Consider the following 17,610-nt stretch of genomic DNA (forward strand, 5'->3'; position numbering starts at 1 on the left):
CCGAAATGAAGAGTATGATCGATGTTCTAGCATAGTCCTGCGGTCTCAGTTAGGGACTGCAGTGCTGGGCATAGGAGAACTTGGTTTTGACCTTGAGATGGCAAAGGACTTTTATCAATTTTACGTTTTTATGTGTTTTACCTTAAGATGCACAGTATTACTCTGATCAAATAATTTACAAGGCACTTCCCACCTGTATCTTGGGGGGTGTGCAATTTGGTGTGGACTTTCTTGTTCAGGCCAGACTCGCCAGAGACCTCAAGGCCTACTGAGTGATGAGTTTAGCAAGCATCCAAAAACAAATTGGTTTCTAGAAGGGTCATAATCCAAATATTTCCTGCAGATAATTGCTCTCGACTAAAATATGGGATTGGCCACTAAATCCAGGTTTGCCTGAACCAGCACAACCACTAAATTTATCTCTACTGGATGTATTGGCATGCCATAAACACTGTTAGATTTCCAACATAGCAGAGTTATGTCAACTTTAAAAATAATGAGACCATGAAACAGAAATTAACAGGAGATTATAACATAATTTACTATTTAGAATTAGTTCACATTATGCGTATAAAGAATAAACAGGGAATTGCTCAGTACGCGGGTGTCGCCCAGCTCAATCAAGCTAGCTATGCTTTTCCAGCTTTTACATAAATCAACGTACTGCAGAATATTTGAAGAAATAATTCAATACCTGTAGGAGTTTTAATCAGGTACTACTTCCATCCAATGCCCAGACCTAATTGACAAAATTGTTCCAAAATTTCATAGCTGCTCAAAAGGAAGAAATGAACTTCTGGATCTTTGCCTGTGCTTGTTCTTTTTCTTCTGGTCCATCCACATCGCCAATATTGTCATGATATTCCTGCCATGCATTAAAAATTAGGGTCACATTGATACCATTTGAAGATAAAGAATTATTAATATATTCTACAACATAAAGTTGAAATTCTCAATCAAGACAGATAAAGCATTTATAGAGTTCCAGGAGTATGTTGTACTTTGCAACCCTAGTTTCCATTTCAGGATATGTCACAGTTCACCATAAGAACTTGTTTATACTTCGTCTGTGTCTTTCAATGGATTTGTGGGAGTAATGGGCAGAGGTGGCGAACATTTTAGAACTCAAGTAAGGGAGTTGGGGGATTTTGACCTCAATTACACTCTCGGGCAGGATTGTTAGTGGTTCAAAAAGGGACGAACCGATCCAGCAGTTGCACAGTTGTGAAAGGTAAAGTTTTAGATGCAAGTAAAGCCAGCCATATTGAAACACTTGATACGAATAAGAAGCACACTGATTACGATACGTACTTGAAGAATATCCTGCACATCTTTCCTCGTCAACTTTTGTTGCTTCAGTAGTAGTTCAATTCTAGCTCTTATTCGAGGATGCCTGCATAGTAAAAATAGCCTTCAATTAAAGCTCGGGGTTTTATGCTTTTATACAAAGCTTCCATACCGTACAAACACACAAGATCATCATAAGGAGAAGTGAGCTTTAGATGACAATACTTACTCAGAAGACCAAAGATGACCAAGAATGACAGCAATCAACTGCAGATACACAGAGGATAAAATTAGGACAAAAGTGGAGATCATAAATTTACAAGAAAATATCTCACCAAAGAGAGAAATGGAAGTAATGATTATTTCACTTCTCTGTGAAGTTCAGCAACATAACTTTGCCATGTGTTTCCTAATAACGATATATAAAAAAGAATAGCTTATCTAAGTGGTTCTGTAGTCTTTATAGTTTTAATTTTAGTTGTAATTTTCATCAACTAAGACAGCATGAAAACAAGAGCATAGCTGACCTGAAGAGTGTACAATCCAGATTCCAGTTTTCGGTTGTAGCGCTCGTCCTCATCCATCTGTGGTATTGCCAGCAGAAGAAACGTGGTTACAAGATAAGTTGACTTAATAAAGGTACATAAATACCATGTGATATCATGCAATGAAATAACAAAAGATATGCAAAGTGAGCAACCTCTAAATCATCAAGTTCAAGCTGGTTCATACGTTCCGTCTCTGCTTTAACTCTATCAGAATATCTGCACAATGTCAAGTTGTTGGAAGCCCATTAAGTTATCTCTGAAATGTCAAACACATATCTCTAGAAGCAACTCTTAGCTTATAACAATTTAACATGAAGTAGGAATTTATAATACAACTTTCAGCTTTTAATAAATAACGAGTTAATAACAACAAAACTTAAATGGGTATTACCGTATGTATAGCTCCATAAGCCGGTCTATTTTTTCACACTCATTTTCCACAAACTTACTCAGCAATCTTTCTCTTCTTGAACCCCTTTTGATGCCACCTGAACAAGACCGGATAACCACGCACGATCAGGGAATCAAATCAAACAACTCTAATTGAAGTAAAAGCAGGATGGCAATTAAATAAATGGGTATTTTATACATACCCAATATGTGAAGAAAATACGACCAGATATTAATTAACCTAAATATCTTAGACACGAGGTCACCAACAATGAGCTTAATAATACTTTCTTTTTATATACCCGCCCTGAAATTGTCTATAGATGCAAGTTACGGGACCAAACGGGTCAGTGAAATCAAATAATCATTTACAAACAGCTCTTAGTGAACATAAAAGCAGGCAAGACACTTGAGCAAAAGGTTCTTCATATGGACCTAAAATAACTGAAGGACATGAGACTAGGTGGTTACCTATCACAGAGAGGAATTAAAAGAATAAGCAGACTTTAATTTTAGACATGGGGTCATCAATTATGAACTTGACAAAACTTCCTTTACACCCACTCTGAAATTGCTCACAGTATTACAGATAAAATGGGCATGTACGTGTAGTTGACTTGCATGTCGCAATATATCAGGCCATGTAAAAAGAGTAGCTAGATTTTGAGGATCACATGGTCATTGTTCTTTTTGAGAATTACCAAAGAGAGTTCTTTCAATCCCTTTCTGTGTAGGAAGAGAATTTGTTCAGTTGAGCACTAACTTCTGCACATTTTATTACCAACTTAACTCCGCTTCCCAATCAAATCATTTTGAGAAAAAATCAACATCATGAGAGTGGGGACTGGACCAAAAATCAGGACCGTAATCAAAGGGTTTCAGGACTAAGCCTCAAAAACTAAAAAGGAAGACGAAACCGAGGTTTAGAAAAGCCTGTTGCCTTGTGCTTATAAAGAACTACTAAAATCCTAAACAGTCAGCATCTCAATGACCCAGTCACTGTCAAATGGGACTCTAAGTTGAAGCACATCTAGAAAGGTAAGGGACAGTTGGGCCATCTCTCAAATTGGTACTTAGTCACTTGCGCTAGAAGAATCCTTGAGTCAAATGGCTATGAGGTCATTACACTCCATTATACAAAAAATCAATTCCCCTAGTCTCGTGTTCCTTTTATGGCTACTCGACAGACACTCAAAGCTATTCCTGCAGAAATTATGGATGCAAAGGAGATAATTCATAAGAGCCTATCACAAACTGGAGAAGCTGATCATAGGAATGCTACGAAGTATGGCATTATTGATTTGGATACCAGGGGTAAGAATGGCATATCAGGATATTAGGAATAGGAGTTAAACTCTCCATATCCATAGAGGACGCATTATTTGTGGCTCACATGCCAAATTGGTCTATGCGTGGTACACAGAAGCTCAAGGCACTCAATGACTCAATTACACAACCAAAATCTGATAAAGATACCACCTAAGCTACCAAATTCACTTGCCTTACCGAATAATGATGCAATAAGAGATATGAGACGCTCTTCTAGTTCCTCCTGGTAGCTTTCTTTCTTATTTTTTTTGGTTGACGGAATCTGAGAAAGCAAATACAGTGCACCTTGTTGTTAGTCTAGGTATAACATAAATAAATCAATAAGTATACACAAGGGAGTTACATATAACATATAGGAAACATCTTAACATATACAAGTTCATGTGTCTCCATTTGATGTTAATATACTTTCAGCAGCGCAGGCCAAAGAAGCATTTGGATGCTTATGATATATGCACTATTATTCTTTTGTTTTTCGGACGTTGACTGACAACTCTAATGATATACCAACTACATGTGCTGAATAATGATTCCACAAAAACAAAACTCAGCAACTAAGTCAAATTATCACACCAGTTCTTCAGAAATCATTGGGCACCAAGTTTGCTGAAAGCAAAGTATTTATTTACAAAATAACAAATAAAAAGACAACAACGGCCTGACCTTTGTGAACCTTTACAAGGCTATAAACTATATCCGAAATTTCTGCTTATCATGGAACAATATGACTAGTCACAATCCTAAGACTTCACTAGCATGGTCACACATAAAATTCTTTAGTCATCAAACATATCAAATAGATGTTCAATATCACAGAAAGTAAAGAGTGAAAAGGAAGGATAAGAGACTTGCCTTACCCATGAAAGCAGCGAATGCAGTCTTCAACCCCAGAACATCCACAAATCGCTCACAAGCAGGTAAATACTTTGTCATTGCAAAATCAAGTGCCCGAATTGCAGACGCGTAAGCCAGTTTCTTCTGCTTCATAATAATAATCATTAACTCGACTCCTTCTGCTTTCATGAACCTCTCTTTATTCTCAACAGGCATTAACAAACAACATAAGCAATCAAACAAATTCTCCACCATTTCTTCTTCATCGGTACTCTTAGGATCCCTAGACTTGTAAAATGAAACAGCCTGAAGAACAACATCTACACCATTCATTTGCCCTAATCTCTTCTGATTTGCTGTACTATTCTGCAAAAGAATAGCTAATAACTCCGAAGCATATTGTTTATTACCATCAAATTCCCTAACCTTAATTTTCGCTAATAACCACCTCAATAGCTTGGTTCTCTCGCACACTAATTCAGCTACAGCTGGTTTAACCTCAACCATATTTTCAATAGTTGCAAGTGTATTATATATAGCAGTCATTTCATCAGGATCAGTTTCAGAAAGCCTACTAAGATTCTGAACAAGTAACTCTAAAGCATTGTTTTCAACTAATGAATCCACAAGTATCTTAGCTGGTTCATCATTATCCTCTAAAACATCTTCATCAGTAAGATCTTGAAGTAAACCAACAACATCAATAGCAATATCAGTATTATCATGACCTAATAAACCAAGAATCGACTGAACTGTGTTAAGATTTACTAACTCAGGATACAGTTCAGGTCCACCAGCAAGGATTTTAAGCTTCTCGATTTCTTCATGGAGTTCAATTTCAGAATCAGCAAATCTCTCAGGCTGGTCTGGATACTTCAATCGAGCTTCAATGTTATCTTTAAGTCTTCGTTCGAAGGATAATACAAGTTTTTTTAGGGTTTTGAGATCAAGAACTTCGATTGAGCTGTGAGATTTCTCTACAGCTTCAAGTAAGGAGAGATCGACATTATCAAAATCACCGTTCTCGAATTGGTCAGAATCTTCGTCTCGTTTACGCTTCGGAATGTAATTGCGGGAGTTCATATTATCCATCGCCACTGCAAAAATCTGAAATCCAAGAAGTATTACAGCTTTTGTATAGGAGAGAAGGAGGGCCTGAACTGGTTTTAGGGTTTCGTCGGGTTCTAGTGGGGTTTGGAAGGGGTAAAGAGAAGAAAGAATACAGATATACTCACTCCGTCCCTAATAAGATGCCTACTTGATTTTAAATTTTGTCCCATAAATAGATGACCTATTTCACTAATCAATGGATATTTATAAAACTACCCTTTTAAGATTTTTCCTATTTCCCATCCTCACTTTTCCTATTTCCAGTCTTCCATAATTCCTATCCCCAATTATCCTGAACACCACCCATACAAAATTTCTAAAATCCTAAATACTATCTCTTGACCTCTTATTTACACCCAATAATAAAACCACACCACAACTAAACAAAAACAAAAAACAAAAAAAGAAAACCTGGGTAGCAAATTACATTTCCATCTCCATCTCTACCATCGACCATTATCTCTTGTGCTCCATCTCCATGATTAATCACCACTGAATATATGGAAGGAGAAAATTTGGTGTGTGATGTAGGCTAGATATTAAAAATGGTGGAGGAGAGAGACCAGAGCATCATGTATTACTTACGATTATATTATACTGATTGGATTAAAATTAGTTGGAGCATTTGAGTTAACGATTTACACTTTGCTGATTGGATCATGCACTGATGTTTGTTATCTAGAATTTGTAACCATGTGTTAGTAATTGGAGCATCCACTGTCTTTTGCGTTAATTTAACCGTGTGATTTGATTGTATATTCACGAGTACTTCAAATCCTAAAGGATGATCACACTTTTAAGACTATCATGCTGATTAACAAAGTTAATTAATCACCTCTAAACTTTGTTTACAAAATAGGTTCTAGTTAGAATTAACATAATCCGATTGATCTAGCATCCAGATATGTTTTCCTAGTTTTTCAATAATGAGATTTTCCATAGTATGGTTTACCGATTAATCGCCGACAAAGAAAATTAAATGACGAAGATAATGAAATAGGTATAGTATGATAATTAATTGAATCTTAATTTAGGGTTTCTAACTTGATCGTTTTTTTTCCTTTTAATTGAAAAAAGGGATTAATGAAGAAGAAGACAAATAGTAAATGGTATTGGTGAGTCAATTTGACTTTTATGGATAGTATATAGGAAAAACTAAAATCAAAAAGTAAATTGATTTTGGTAATTCTGAAAGGGATGGGAAATAGGAAAAATGGGGGTAGGAAATAGGGAAAACCCCTTTTAATTGATTATTTTTTCTATAAGAAATATGTATAATTTGATAGTCATATTTATATTCGTTGCGTAAGTGTTTTAAAATGCTTTTCAACGGTATAAAGTTTATAAAAAACAGTGGTATAGTTTAAGAGATAAATCGTTTCGAAATTTTACTAATTATTGCTCATAAGGGTATAATTGTAAAAAATAGTTAAATATACTCCACTTTCCTCCTTGCCTTAAAATTTGTGCAAACTACAACTAGGACATCTTATTAGGGACGAAGGGAGTATATCCTAACAAAGAGGGCACGACAGTCACCGGTTGGAAATAGTAAAAACTAATTTTGTACCGGCAATTTTCCTTTTTTTCGTTTTTTTTTTTCATTACTTATCTTTATTATTTACATGAAAATATCGGTCAAAGCATCATTGAACAAAATATAACAATAGAAGCCAAATAAGTTGATCGAGAAGAGAAAATTCGAAGAATTTTGGAAGCATAGAATGTGTAAGTAAGAAGACCGATGAATCGAGTAATGATGTTAAGAGTCATCTCCGACCATTTTGAAAGTTTTCTTCCTTAAAAAAAATATGCTCCACGAAGAAGTAGTTTCCCAAGCTTTAGTGATTAATACAGCTATCCAAACCTTAGATCTAGAGTTTGTTAGAAAATTTCTTCAATAAATTCAAACCCAGTTGAAAAACCGTCTCAAAATTGACAAAGTGACACCACTTAAGTGCAAGGAGAACAAAAGGAGTTGAAAAATTCGATCAAAATAAACCGGTAAACGACATGAAAGAAAGAACAACTAACTTTAAAAGAAGTAAAAGTTCGAAGAACAATGCAAAAACAAAACTGACTAAGAAAACTAAACTAAAAACTAACAGAGAAGAAAAAAGAACTCTAATCGGAGAGCACCTAATTATCACCTTAAACCTCGTCAGAAATCGCCAGAGAAAGAATGAGCAGATAAAAGATAAAAAAATTATAACTATGTTTATTATTCTTGTCATTTGAGTTGTGTTATTTGAGCAGGTTCACTTAGTGTAGGATCGTATATGGGTTTGTGATGATGCCAATTTTGCTACAGTTATTTCGAAGTCATATCATCATTTGTTACCTGTAAAGATCTGGAGGTTAACATTCTAAAAAGTAATGTATTTTATTCTAGGAGGTTAGCATTCTAAAAAGTATTGTCATTTGATTGTAAATTCAATTCAGACTTTTTTAGGCTTTGGGATGAGAATTTTTCCAGTGAAATATCTTCAGATCCAAATTTTAAATACACGGTTATTTTATCGTGGTTGTATATATTTCCTTGAAAATGTTTGTTCTTGAGTGAAATATTTAAAGCTAGACACGTTTCCTGACTTGTTAAAGTTTTTCTTATTAAAGCAGTCCTCTCAAGCACGTTATTTATTTGGTTTATGTGTTTGTTCTGCCAAGAGAGTTCTCAACGAAAGAAACCAAATTTTTAAAAGATTTCTTTGGGCAGGTGTTACACAAGAAATCCACTATCAATTAGAGTTTTGTTTGTCAATTCATCAATCACCGATGATGACAATAGTCCAAAGATGATTTTGTCTCCAAGCCAGAATAGAGACTATTAAAGTATCACTAAGCTGCGACCTTCGGTGGATACTGTGGACTGAATTTTTCTCGTGTAGTTGAAAATCATGTACTCAGACACTCATTTTTGTTTTTTCGCCCGATAATTTCGTAGAAACAAGTAATAGTTTTTTTTTTCTTTTTGTTATCGACTGCTAAAATCGAAAATACCATAAGGAAAACTCAAAAAGATAGCTAAGGGTTATGTTATAATCGTAAGATGGCTCATCTTCATTTTCAAACTATGTTGAATTGGTAATTCATGGTTATTTTATTTATATCTATCTTACAAAAACAAATGGTTTTGGCTTAATCCAACGGTTTTGAATTGCCTTTTTCCAGCTATCGACGGTTTTCATTACTTTCAGAATGTAGAAAAGTGGAGTAGATAAATCGTGATTGAAAATACACCCTTCTCCCACGCCCTCATCAAACGTTCCAGATTCAATTTTGAAATTTCTTCTCCATAATTTCCATCAGTTACGCCTAGGGTTTTATTCAGCTTATTCGGCTCCAGCTTTTCATCCTTAACGTATGGATTCAATTAGCTCCACCATGATTCCCTTTGATTCAGTTGTTCATACGTTACCTCCAGCTTTTCATCCTTAACGTATGGATTCAATTAGCACTGATAAACATGAGTATAGAGATTCTAATGTAGTTGTGAGAATAATTCTTCTTATCTTCATTGATAGGCAAAAGCCTGATTTATACATGTTTACACAACTAGATAAGGCAAATAGAAGATACACCTAACAACTAGATAAGGCAAATAAAATATACACCTAACAATATCTAGGATATATACAGAAAGAATATATATGCAGTTACAACCAAATAAAAAACACAATAATGTCAAGATATATCATATCTTGACCATATCTTAACACCCCCCTCAGACTCAAGGTGGTGGAGTACACATCTTGAGTCTGGAAATTAAGAATCGAAGACGAGCTGCAGAGTGAGTCTTGGTGAAAAGATCAGTCACTTGAAATTATGATTTAACATGCGGAAGAGTGATTGTACCTTTCTTGAAATGATGACGAGTAAAATGACAATCTATCTCTATATGTTTTGTACGCTCATGAAAGACATCATTGTGTGTAATTTGAATAGCAGCCTTGTTATCACAATACAGTGGTGTAGGAGCAAAAATTAGAACTCCGATATCACGAAGTAGCCACCGTAACCAAATGAGTTTAGATGTGGTGTGAGAAAGTGCTCTATACTCTGCTTCAGCACTTGAACGAGAAACCACACTTCGTTTCTTACTTCTCCATGAAATCAACGAGTCTCCCAAGAACACACAATAGCCTGTAATAGATTTTCTATCTGTAATATCCCCAGCCCAATCGGAATCTGAGTAAGCTTGAAGAGTGAGATCAGACTTTGATGAGAAACACAGACCTTAATGAAGAGACCCCTTGATATATCTTAGAATTCTGAGAACAGCTGCATAATGAGTAGACCTTGGAGCAGACATAAACTGTCTGACTATGTGAACTGCATGACTTATGTCTGGTCTCGTAATGGTCAAGTAATTTAGACTCCCTACTAGTTGACGATACAGTGTTGGATTAGACAATAGAGTCCCATCTGTAGGACTGTATTTTACATTCAATTCAAGAGGTGTGTCAATTACCTTATTGTCAGATAGCCCTGCACGCTGTAGAATCTCAGATGCATATTTGACTTGTGATATGAAATAACCAGTGGGTGACATGCCAACTTCAATGCCAAGAAAGTAACTTAAAGATCCAAGATCTTTCATCTTAAAACAATCACTGAGATATGATTTGAGTTCAGTAATACCTTGTAGATCACTGCCAGTAATAACCATGTCGTCAACATACAAGAGAAGAATGACAATTCCTTTTTCTGACGATCTGACAAACATAGCTGAATCACAGAAGCTTTGTGTAAAGCCATACTGGAGAATTGCATTGCTAAACTTCTCAAACCAAGCACGAGGTACTTGTTTGAGTCCATATAATGCCCGTCGAAGCTTACATACTTTATTAGGTTCATGAGGCAAACCAGGAGGAGGTTGCATGTAAACCTCTTCTTGTAACTCACCATGAAGAAACGCGTTTTTCACGTCCATTTGATGAATCCCCCATTGTCGTGCTGCATCAACAGCAAGTAATGTACGAACTGTAACCATTCTGGCCACTGGTGAAAATGTTTCTTCATAGTCAACACCATACTCTTGTGTATAACCTTTTGCAACAACTCGTGATTTACATCGTTCAAACTCACCATCTGACTTGGTCTTAACTTTATAGACCCATCTGCTTCCAACAACTGATTTTCCAGGAGGAAGGTCCACCATTTCCCATGTGCCTACCTCTACATGTGCTTCCAATTCATCATCCATTGAATCTTGCTATTCTGGAATGGCTGCAGCTTCTCTGTATGTTTTTGGTTCATAAAATGACAAAATAGAAGACAAGGAACAGTGATAGTCTGCATACTTAGCTGGTGGTCTTCGATTGCGAGCTGGCAAAGAATTTTCTTCAGAATCAGGATCGCGTTCCTGAGTTGCACTGTTAGGTTGAGTCGTAGAGTGGTCTTGGTCATTCGTATTTGGTGGATCAACAACTAGAGGAGATGTACTTTCAGGAGTAGATATAGGAAAAGTGCTAGGATTGGATTCACTAGGAAATGGATCAGAATAAGTGAAAGACTCAAAAGATGATGATTTTCTGCTTGGAAGTGACCAGAATGGAACTTTCTCCCATAATGTGACATGACGAGAGACACGAAGCTTTCTATTAACTGGATCATAACAACGGTACCCTTTTTGTTCAATACCATAACCAAGGAAGACACACAAGACATTCTTTTGACCAAGTTTATGACGTTCACGTTCTGGAAGGAGTACAAAACAAGTTGAACCAAAGACTCGAAGCTCAGAATAGTTTGGTTTCTTACCATAGAGACGCTGATAAGGTGACATTCCTCCTATGACAGTTGTTGGGAATCTATTGATGGTGTAGACTGCAGTAAGGACTGATTCTCCCCTGAAATTTGAAGGAACTGAGCCAGAAATTAACTGAGTTTTAGCTGTCTCTATAATATGATGGTGTTTACGTTCTACAACTCCATTTTGTTCTGGAGTTTCAGTACATGACAGTTGAAGAATGGTGCCTTGGGTTTTAAGAAATTTTTTGAATGGATTGGAAATATATTCCCTCCTTGATCAGCACGAAAAACTTTGATCACTTTACCAAACTGAGTTTTTATCATGGTTGAGAAATCAACATATAACTTAAGAAAATCTGCTCTAGAGCTGAAGAGATATACCCATGTATAACGCGAATAATCATCAATAAAACTGACATAATACAAAGCACCTCCCTTTGACATAATTGGAGATTTACCCCAGACATCAGAATGTATAAGAGCAAAAGGTTCAGTTGAGACAGAAGTGCTAAGATTAAAAGAAAGAGCTGGTTGTTTTTCCAGTCTACAAGAGATGCAATTTGGTTCTTTATCTAACCGAGTATCTCCTAGTAAACCCTTATTGATCATATATGAAAGACGAGAAAAGGAAACATGACCTAACCTAGAATGCCAAGACATGAAGGGAGATATTGACACAAGTGCAGTGGGAGTAGCAGCTACGACATGACTTTTAGATTCCGCTGAGAGAGCAAGAGATTGAAGGAGATACAACCGTCCAACTCTACGGCCTATCCCAACTAGCTTCCCGGGTTTGAGATCATGTATAGCACAACCAAAAGGAAAACAATATGTGTTATACCTTGATCACACAGTTGACCAACTGAAATAAGATTCATTGTAATATTTGGAACAAGAAGCACATCTGGTACATAGAAGTTATTTGAATTGTTGACTAAGCCTATATGACTTGCAGTTACTGTTGATCCATCAGCAGTATGAATCTTAGGGGTGATGACAGGATGAAGACTTTCAAAAAACTTTTGATTAAAAGTCATATGATTTGATGCTCCTGAGTCGAGAAACCATTCTGTTGAATAAATACCTGAGGAGATAGAGAAGGCAGATGCAGCTGTAGGGTTGTTACCAATTGAGAGTGCTTGTTTAATCATCTCTTGAATATCAGCAAGGTTTGGTGCTGAACCACCACTAGGTACAACTAATGCAGTTGAGGTTGTCGATGTTGCATATGGATCTGTTGCAGATGAAACTGGAGCTGCCGTAAATCTGGTAGGTGTATTGAATTTGTTTCCTCCATTAGCATTGACCCTTCTCATGTTTCTTGAGGTTGGTGAGGTGCAGAATCTAGATGAGTGACCAAATTCCTTACAATACACACACTGTGTTGTGGGTGTGTCAGGTATTGAGGCAACATGTGATGTATTGGCCGATGGGAGATTGCAGTTCCTTTCCAAGTGTCCAAAGGTCTTGCAGTTATGACAATGTACTTGAGACATATCACGTTGCACTTGAGCATTTGAGTTTCTTGGAAAATTGTTAGGGCTGGATCGTGAGGGCACAACAAATACTCCTGATATCTCTGGTGTGATTCTTTTCCTTGTTTCTTCTATAATAAGTTCAGACAAAGCAACTTCCACCGTGGGAAGAGGTGAACGATGAAGGACTGATGCCCTAACAGACTCAAACTCATCACTCAAAGCCATTAGAAACTGAACTAAACGTGTTTCCTCTCTATACTTCTGCCACAATTCCAAATCTACGGTCCATATTGGTTCCATGAGTGCTAATTGATTCCAGATTAAAGACATCTCAGAATGAAAAACAGAAATAGACTGATCATGCGATTGTTTCATAGATCTAATATCTTGTTCGAGTTTATACCTCTGAGCAAAGTTGATTTGGGTATACCTTTTCGAAACAAAATCCCATGCATCTTTGGCTACCTCAAAACTTGTGAGTTGCATGCTTATGGAAGGAATGACTGTGTTTCCAATCCAAGTGAGAATCCTGTGATTGTTAATCTCCCATTCTTCATTTGGATCCTTTTTCTGTGTTTCATTTTCTTTCCCTTTTTCAACAGAACTGCTTGCTGTAGGTTTCTTTTCTATACCATCGACATACTTCCACATACTCTTTCCTTTAAGAAAACTCCTCATGAGGAATGACCAGTGATTGTAATTGGTTCCATCAAAACGGACAGTGATAGGTTGAGAATCTTCTCTTGACATGATTACTATGTTTTCTCTGGGTTGTATTTTCTCTGGATTGTATTGCAGCGGAAACTGGTTCTCAGATCTTTCCTACCTCTGATGCCATGATAAATATGAGCATAGAGATTCTAATGTAGTTGTGAGAATAATTCTTTTTATCTTCATTGATAGGCAAAAGCCTGATTTATACATGTTTACACAACTAGATAAGGCAAATAGAAGATACACCTAACAACTAGATAAGGCAAATAAAAGATACACCTAACAATATCTAGGATATATACAGAAAGAATATATATATATATATGCATTTACAACCAAATAACAAACACAATAATATCAAGATATATCATATCTTGACCATATCTTGACCATATCTTAACAAGCACCACCATATCTTGACCATATCTTAACAATCACCACCATGATTCCCTTTGATTCAATTGTTCATACGTTACCAAAATAATAGATACCCATTAACCTCTGAATTGTTCGACTATATATACCTCTACAGGTTATCTTGCGAGGGTTCCAGTGCTTTCAATCTCCTTTTTCTCTATCAAGATTTGTTCATGTAAGTTGCTGTAATTTTGGTATTTTTGCAGGGATATCTCTCTGATTTTGATACTGTTGTTATTATCATGTTAACCCAGCTCTAAGTTTAGGGTTTAAAATTACCAGTTCACTTTGTTCTTAGTTTTTGGTTTAGTAACAAAATGAAAGAAAGAATTGAAATCGAAGAGTTTGTGCCATGCATTCCTCATTGAGATTATTATTCTTAGTTAAATTATCTCAAAGGAACTCTCCATTTTATGTATAAGAACATCTTTATTACTTACTGCTGTCGTTTTTGGCATCCCATCTAATGACTCAAATTTTATAATGGTTTTCTTAAAACATGTAAAGGCCCAAATGTAATTCAGTTTCATCCATGTATTTTGGGCACTTATCGTGTTCCAAAGGTATCATTAGGAGGCATATATTGCAGGTATGCTGCATTCTTCGCGAACTTCTATTAGGTAAGGTAGTTCTCATAGTTGTATCACTATGTTACACATGGTACTTCAAGTTTTGATTGTATGCCGACAATCATTTCAGTTAGCTTGATAACTGTGGTTTTTGTTGTTGGAGTTTGATCAGTTTGGATGTCTAGGCATGCCTTTTATAGTGATCTTCTTGCTGAAGTTCCGGGGTTGAATCTATCTTTTCACTAGACAAAGGCGATGGATGACTCTACTTCGCTTGCTTGAGTATGTATACACTTCATTCACAATCATTCTCGCACGTTTTGATTCTTTCTATTTTTGCCTTCAATATTTTCTGTGGTTTAGTCTAACATTTATGGTTTTGACATTTCAGGTTTAGCATTGTGATGTTACAATTTTCAGTAAGTATGCGATTGGCTGTGTGTCTATATGAACTCTGAGATTCCTAACCTTGCAAGTGATTTTAGTTCGGTTCTGATCTGCGGTTTTGGGTTGACTTTCATTTTGTTGTTGTTAACTTAATGCATTTTACAATTTGCGTGACAAAGTGAAATATCTTGAGTCTTATAGCTATATATATGTAGGGTTGTTGAGTTTTATGTTCAAGATTTTGTGATTTTAGGATAGAGTAGCCATAGGCGTACAGGCTACAGCCGCTACCACTGTATGTAACACAAACTAATTAAAGAAGCACTGATATGGGATCTGGAAGCGAAAAACGCCAGTGTAGTTTATTACTCTTGGTAATCGAAATTTTAACCTTAGACTGAGATGAGGTTAGTTTGGTTCTTCAAGCCCATTGCTTATCTTCTAGCACCAATATAGGATTTTGAAGTGCCATTGTAGTCAAGGATTTGGGGGGTTTTAAGAACCAACTGCTTACGACATGAGTCAAAAGGCATAGAAGTGCTATATTTGATCCTTTAACCCAGAGAGCCTGAATATGTGATATATTTTGCTAGGAAAGTGCCTGGCCTTGGTTGGGCAGAATTTTCTATAGCCTTCACTCTTGAGATTCTATTACTTGATAATTTTTTCAAGTTGGGTGACCCTGATAATGAGTCTTACATGGCGTAGTATGTGAAACATGTTACTATTATTAACCGTCTTCTCCAGATCCTTCATTACTTGGAACGTTGTACCCGGCTTAGCTGCTTGAACGAACGGCTTTTAGAGCTTTCAGAGCATCAAATGAAGACAGAAATTAGGTCAACTTAATTTAACCATGGCGTCATCCTTGAAACCAATGCGACATGCGTCTTTCTCTCTTAATACAGTTAGTAATTTCTGCTAGCTTTTAATAGTTATGTAGCATCTAATTAATTGTATTGCAGGGAACCCACCATCCTAATTAGGAAGACAGTGTGTTATTATTAACCTGAGGAAGCTCTATGTTGTCTTTGAAAATGTAAAGAAGCTCCTACTCAGTGCAGCTTCTTCACATCGTAAGTTGTCTATTGCACCATGCCCCTCAAAAGCAGAAAAAAAAAAAACTTTCTTAGTGACTACTTCAACTGTTATCTTCCCAACGTGGGGACAATGTAGGTGGTGACAATCGCAAGTTAATTTTTATTGATGACCTATTTTGTTAATTCTTATATATTGTATTGTAGGTTGAAAATCTAACAAGTTAAACAGACAACATAATCATATTTGACCATGTTATGTGGTTTACTGAACTAGGTGTTGTATCATCAATTTAAGTTATTGAAGCAAATGATTGTGAATTTCAGACCTTATCTTCTTTCTCCTGGAAGCCGGTCTCAGGAACACCTTAGTTCAGTACTTGACAAACAATCAATATCGGTAATAGCGTCTGCCATGCATACTGTTGTTGCTGCTTTATTTTACTTGCAAGGATTTGACATGAAGCAGCGGGAAAGTCGGAATGAGAGGGAAGCTAAGCTTGGTACAGTGTTTTTTGTTTTGTTTTGTGAGGAATGGTCTCAATAGTCATGTACCAATTGTAAGGACGATGATTTTTCTAGATGCCACAAAGCAAGTGGTAACATTACGATATTAACAACCTTATTAACTCAAGAGATACATGGTTTGCAAATTGGTTTCACACATCTTTGTCATCATAAGTAATATGTGGGGGTTATCTGGCATCCACATTTAATATACGGTTAATGTAGTGGTAGTAAACTTGAGAACCTTTATGTTCTAAATATGGAAGTATACATTTTTGTGTTGTAATGTAAAAATATTAATATAGGTTTTTGTTTTGTGGCTGTATAATATAACACTTCTCAGCAAAAAAAAGGTATAATATAACACTTTACCACGACAGTTTGTTGTTATAAAGACTTGGCTGTTCCCGACAATTTCATTACTGCATTGAAGTTGCACCAGCCATTTGGGCAAGCAAACATATTATATATGCCACTCTTCGTCTTATAAGGGCACGAAAGATGACCAGGGACACAAGTCATCATTTGCAAAGACCAGGGACACAAGTCACACGACAACTAAGGTACTGCATGCTCCGAAACATTGAGCAAGCCAAGGAAGTGCAGGTTGGTGAGTTTAAGAAACCAAAATAAAAGCTTTAGTTGTGTGGGAAAATCGCCGAACTTGATATTTTCTAAAAAAAATGTGAGGATGTTGGTTTCCATACAAGGTGTTACCCAAAACTTAATTACACAAGGATTATATTAATTACCGAAATGAGAAGTGGTTAACCAAAGTATGTCAAGTTCCACTGATAATGGAAAAGGGCATCAGGGGATCAAGCAACGATATAGTTCAAGTGGATACCAAAACAGTAAACTCTATTAAGTTCAACAAATTGAAGGCGAAATACAGTTGATGATCAAAAAATCAATAAATATATCATCAAGCAACCGAAATATCATAGATTCTTTCGTATAGTACCTTTGACTAAGAGCGACAACAAACCAAATCCCGGGCCGTTAAGGCGCGGGTCATTTTTGTGAACACATAGATCACGAGGTCATCCAAGTGTTCACAAACAATACTCGCATACATCCTAACTCTAGAATTGTACATCGTATGCATAACGGGATGATTATATTGATTCATCGACTCAAAGCCTTCGGGCTTGTCATTGTCTAGTCGAATATTATCACAAATAATGTTCGTATAAGGAAATAAATCAAGAGACAAGTATAAATATAAAGCATATGAAGTTTAATGTTG

At 36.2% G+C, this 17,610-nt stretch overlaps 1 protein-coding gene and 1 long non-coding RNA gene across 5 annotated transcripts; one reads left to right on the plus strand and one right to left on the minus strand.

Annotated features, from left to right (window-relative positions):
• Nucleotides 1–512: 512 nt before the first annotated feature.
• On the minus strand, nt 513–5,621 carry LOC113298292 (beta-catenin-like protein 1). Its single transcript, XM_026546991.1, has 8 exons — nt 4,407–5,621; nt 3,732–3,816; nt 2,227–2,323; nt 1,988–2,051; nt 1,815–1,871; nt 1,517–1,554; nt 1,312–1,393; nt 513–865 (listed from the first exon to the last, which is right to left on the minus strand). The coding sequence occupies exons 1-8, from the start codon at nt 5,478–5,480 to the stop codon at nt 776–778; spliced, it is 1,587 nt and encodes a 528-aa protein (XP_026402776.1). The 5' UTR covers nt 5,481–5,621; the 3' UTR covers nt 513–775.
• Nucleotides 5,622–13,930: 8,309 nt separating this feature from the next.
• On the plus strand, nt 13,931–16,492 carry LOC113292942. Of its 4 annotated transcripts, none has more exons than XR_003331958.1 (3): nt 13,931–14,036; nt 14,369–14,712; nt 14,822–16,492. It is a non-coding gene; the product is annotated as an uncharacterized LOC113292942 (long non-coding RNA). The 4 variants fall into 4 exon arrangements; XR_003331959.1 differs by lacking the exon at nt 13,931–14,036 and having other exon boundaries at nt 14,082–14,712; nt 14,822–14,849; nt 15,783–16,492; XR_003331960.1 differs by lacking the exon at nt 13,931–14,036 and having other exon boundaries at nt 14,082–14,481; nt 14,603–14,712.
• Nucleotides 16,493–17,610: the final 1,118 nt, after the last annotated feature.

This window comes from Papaver somniferum, chromosome 7 (genome assembly GCF_003573695.1).
Source record: "Papaver somniferum cultivar HN1 chromosome 7, ASM357369v1, whole genome shotgun sequence".
Taxonomy (NCBI): domain Eukaryota; kingdom Viridiplantae; phylum Streptophyta; class Magnoliopsida; order Ranunculales; family Papaveraceae; genus Papaver; species Papaver somniferum.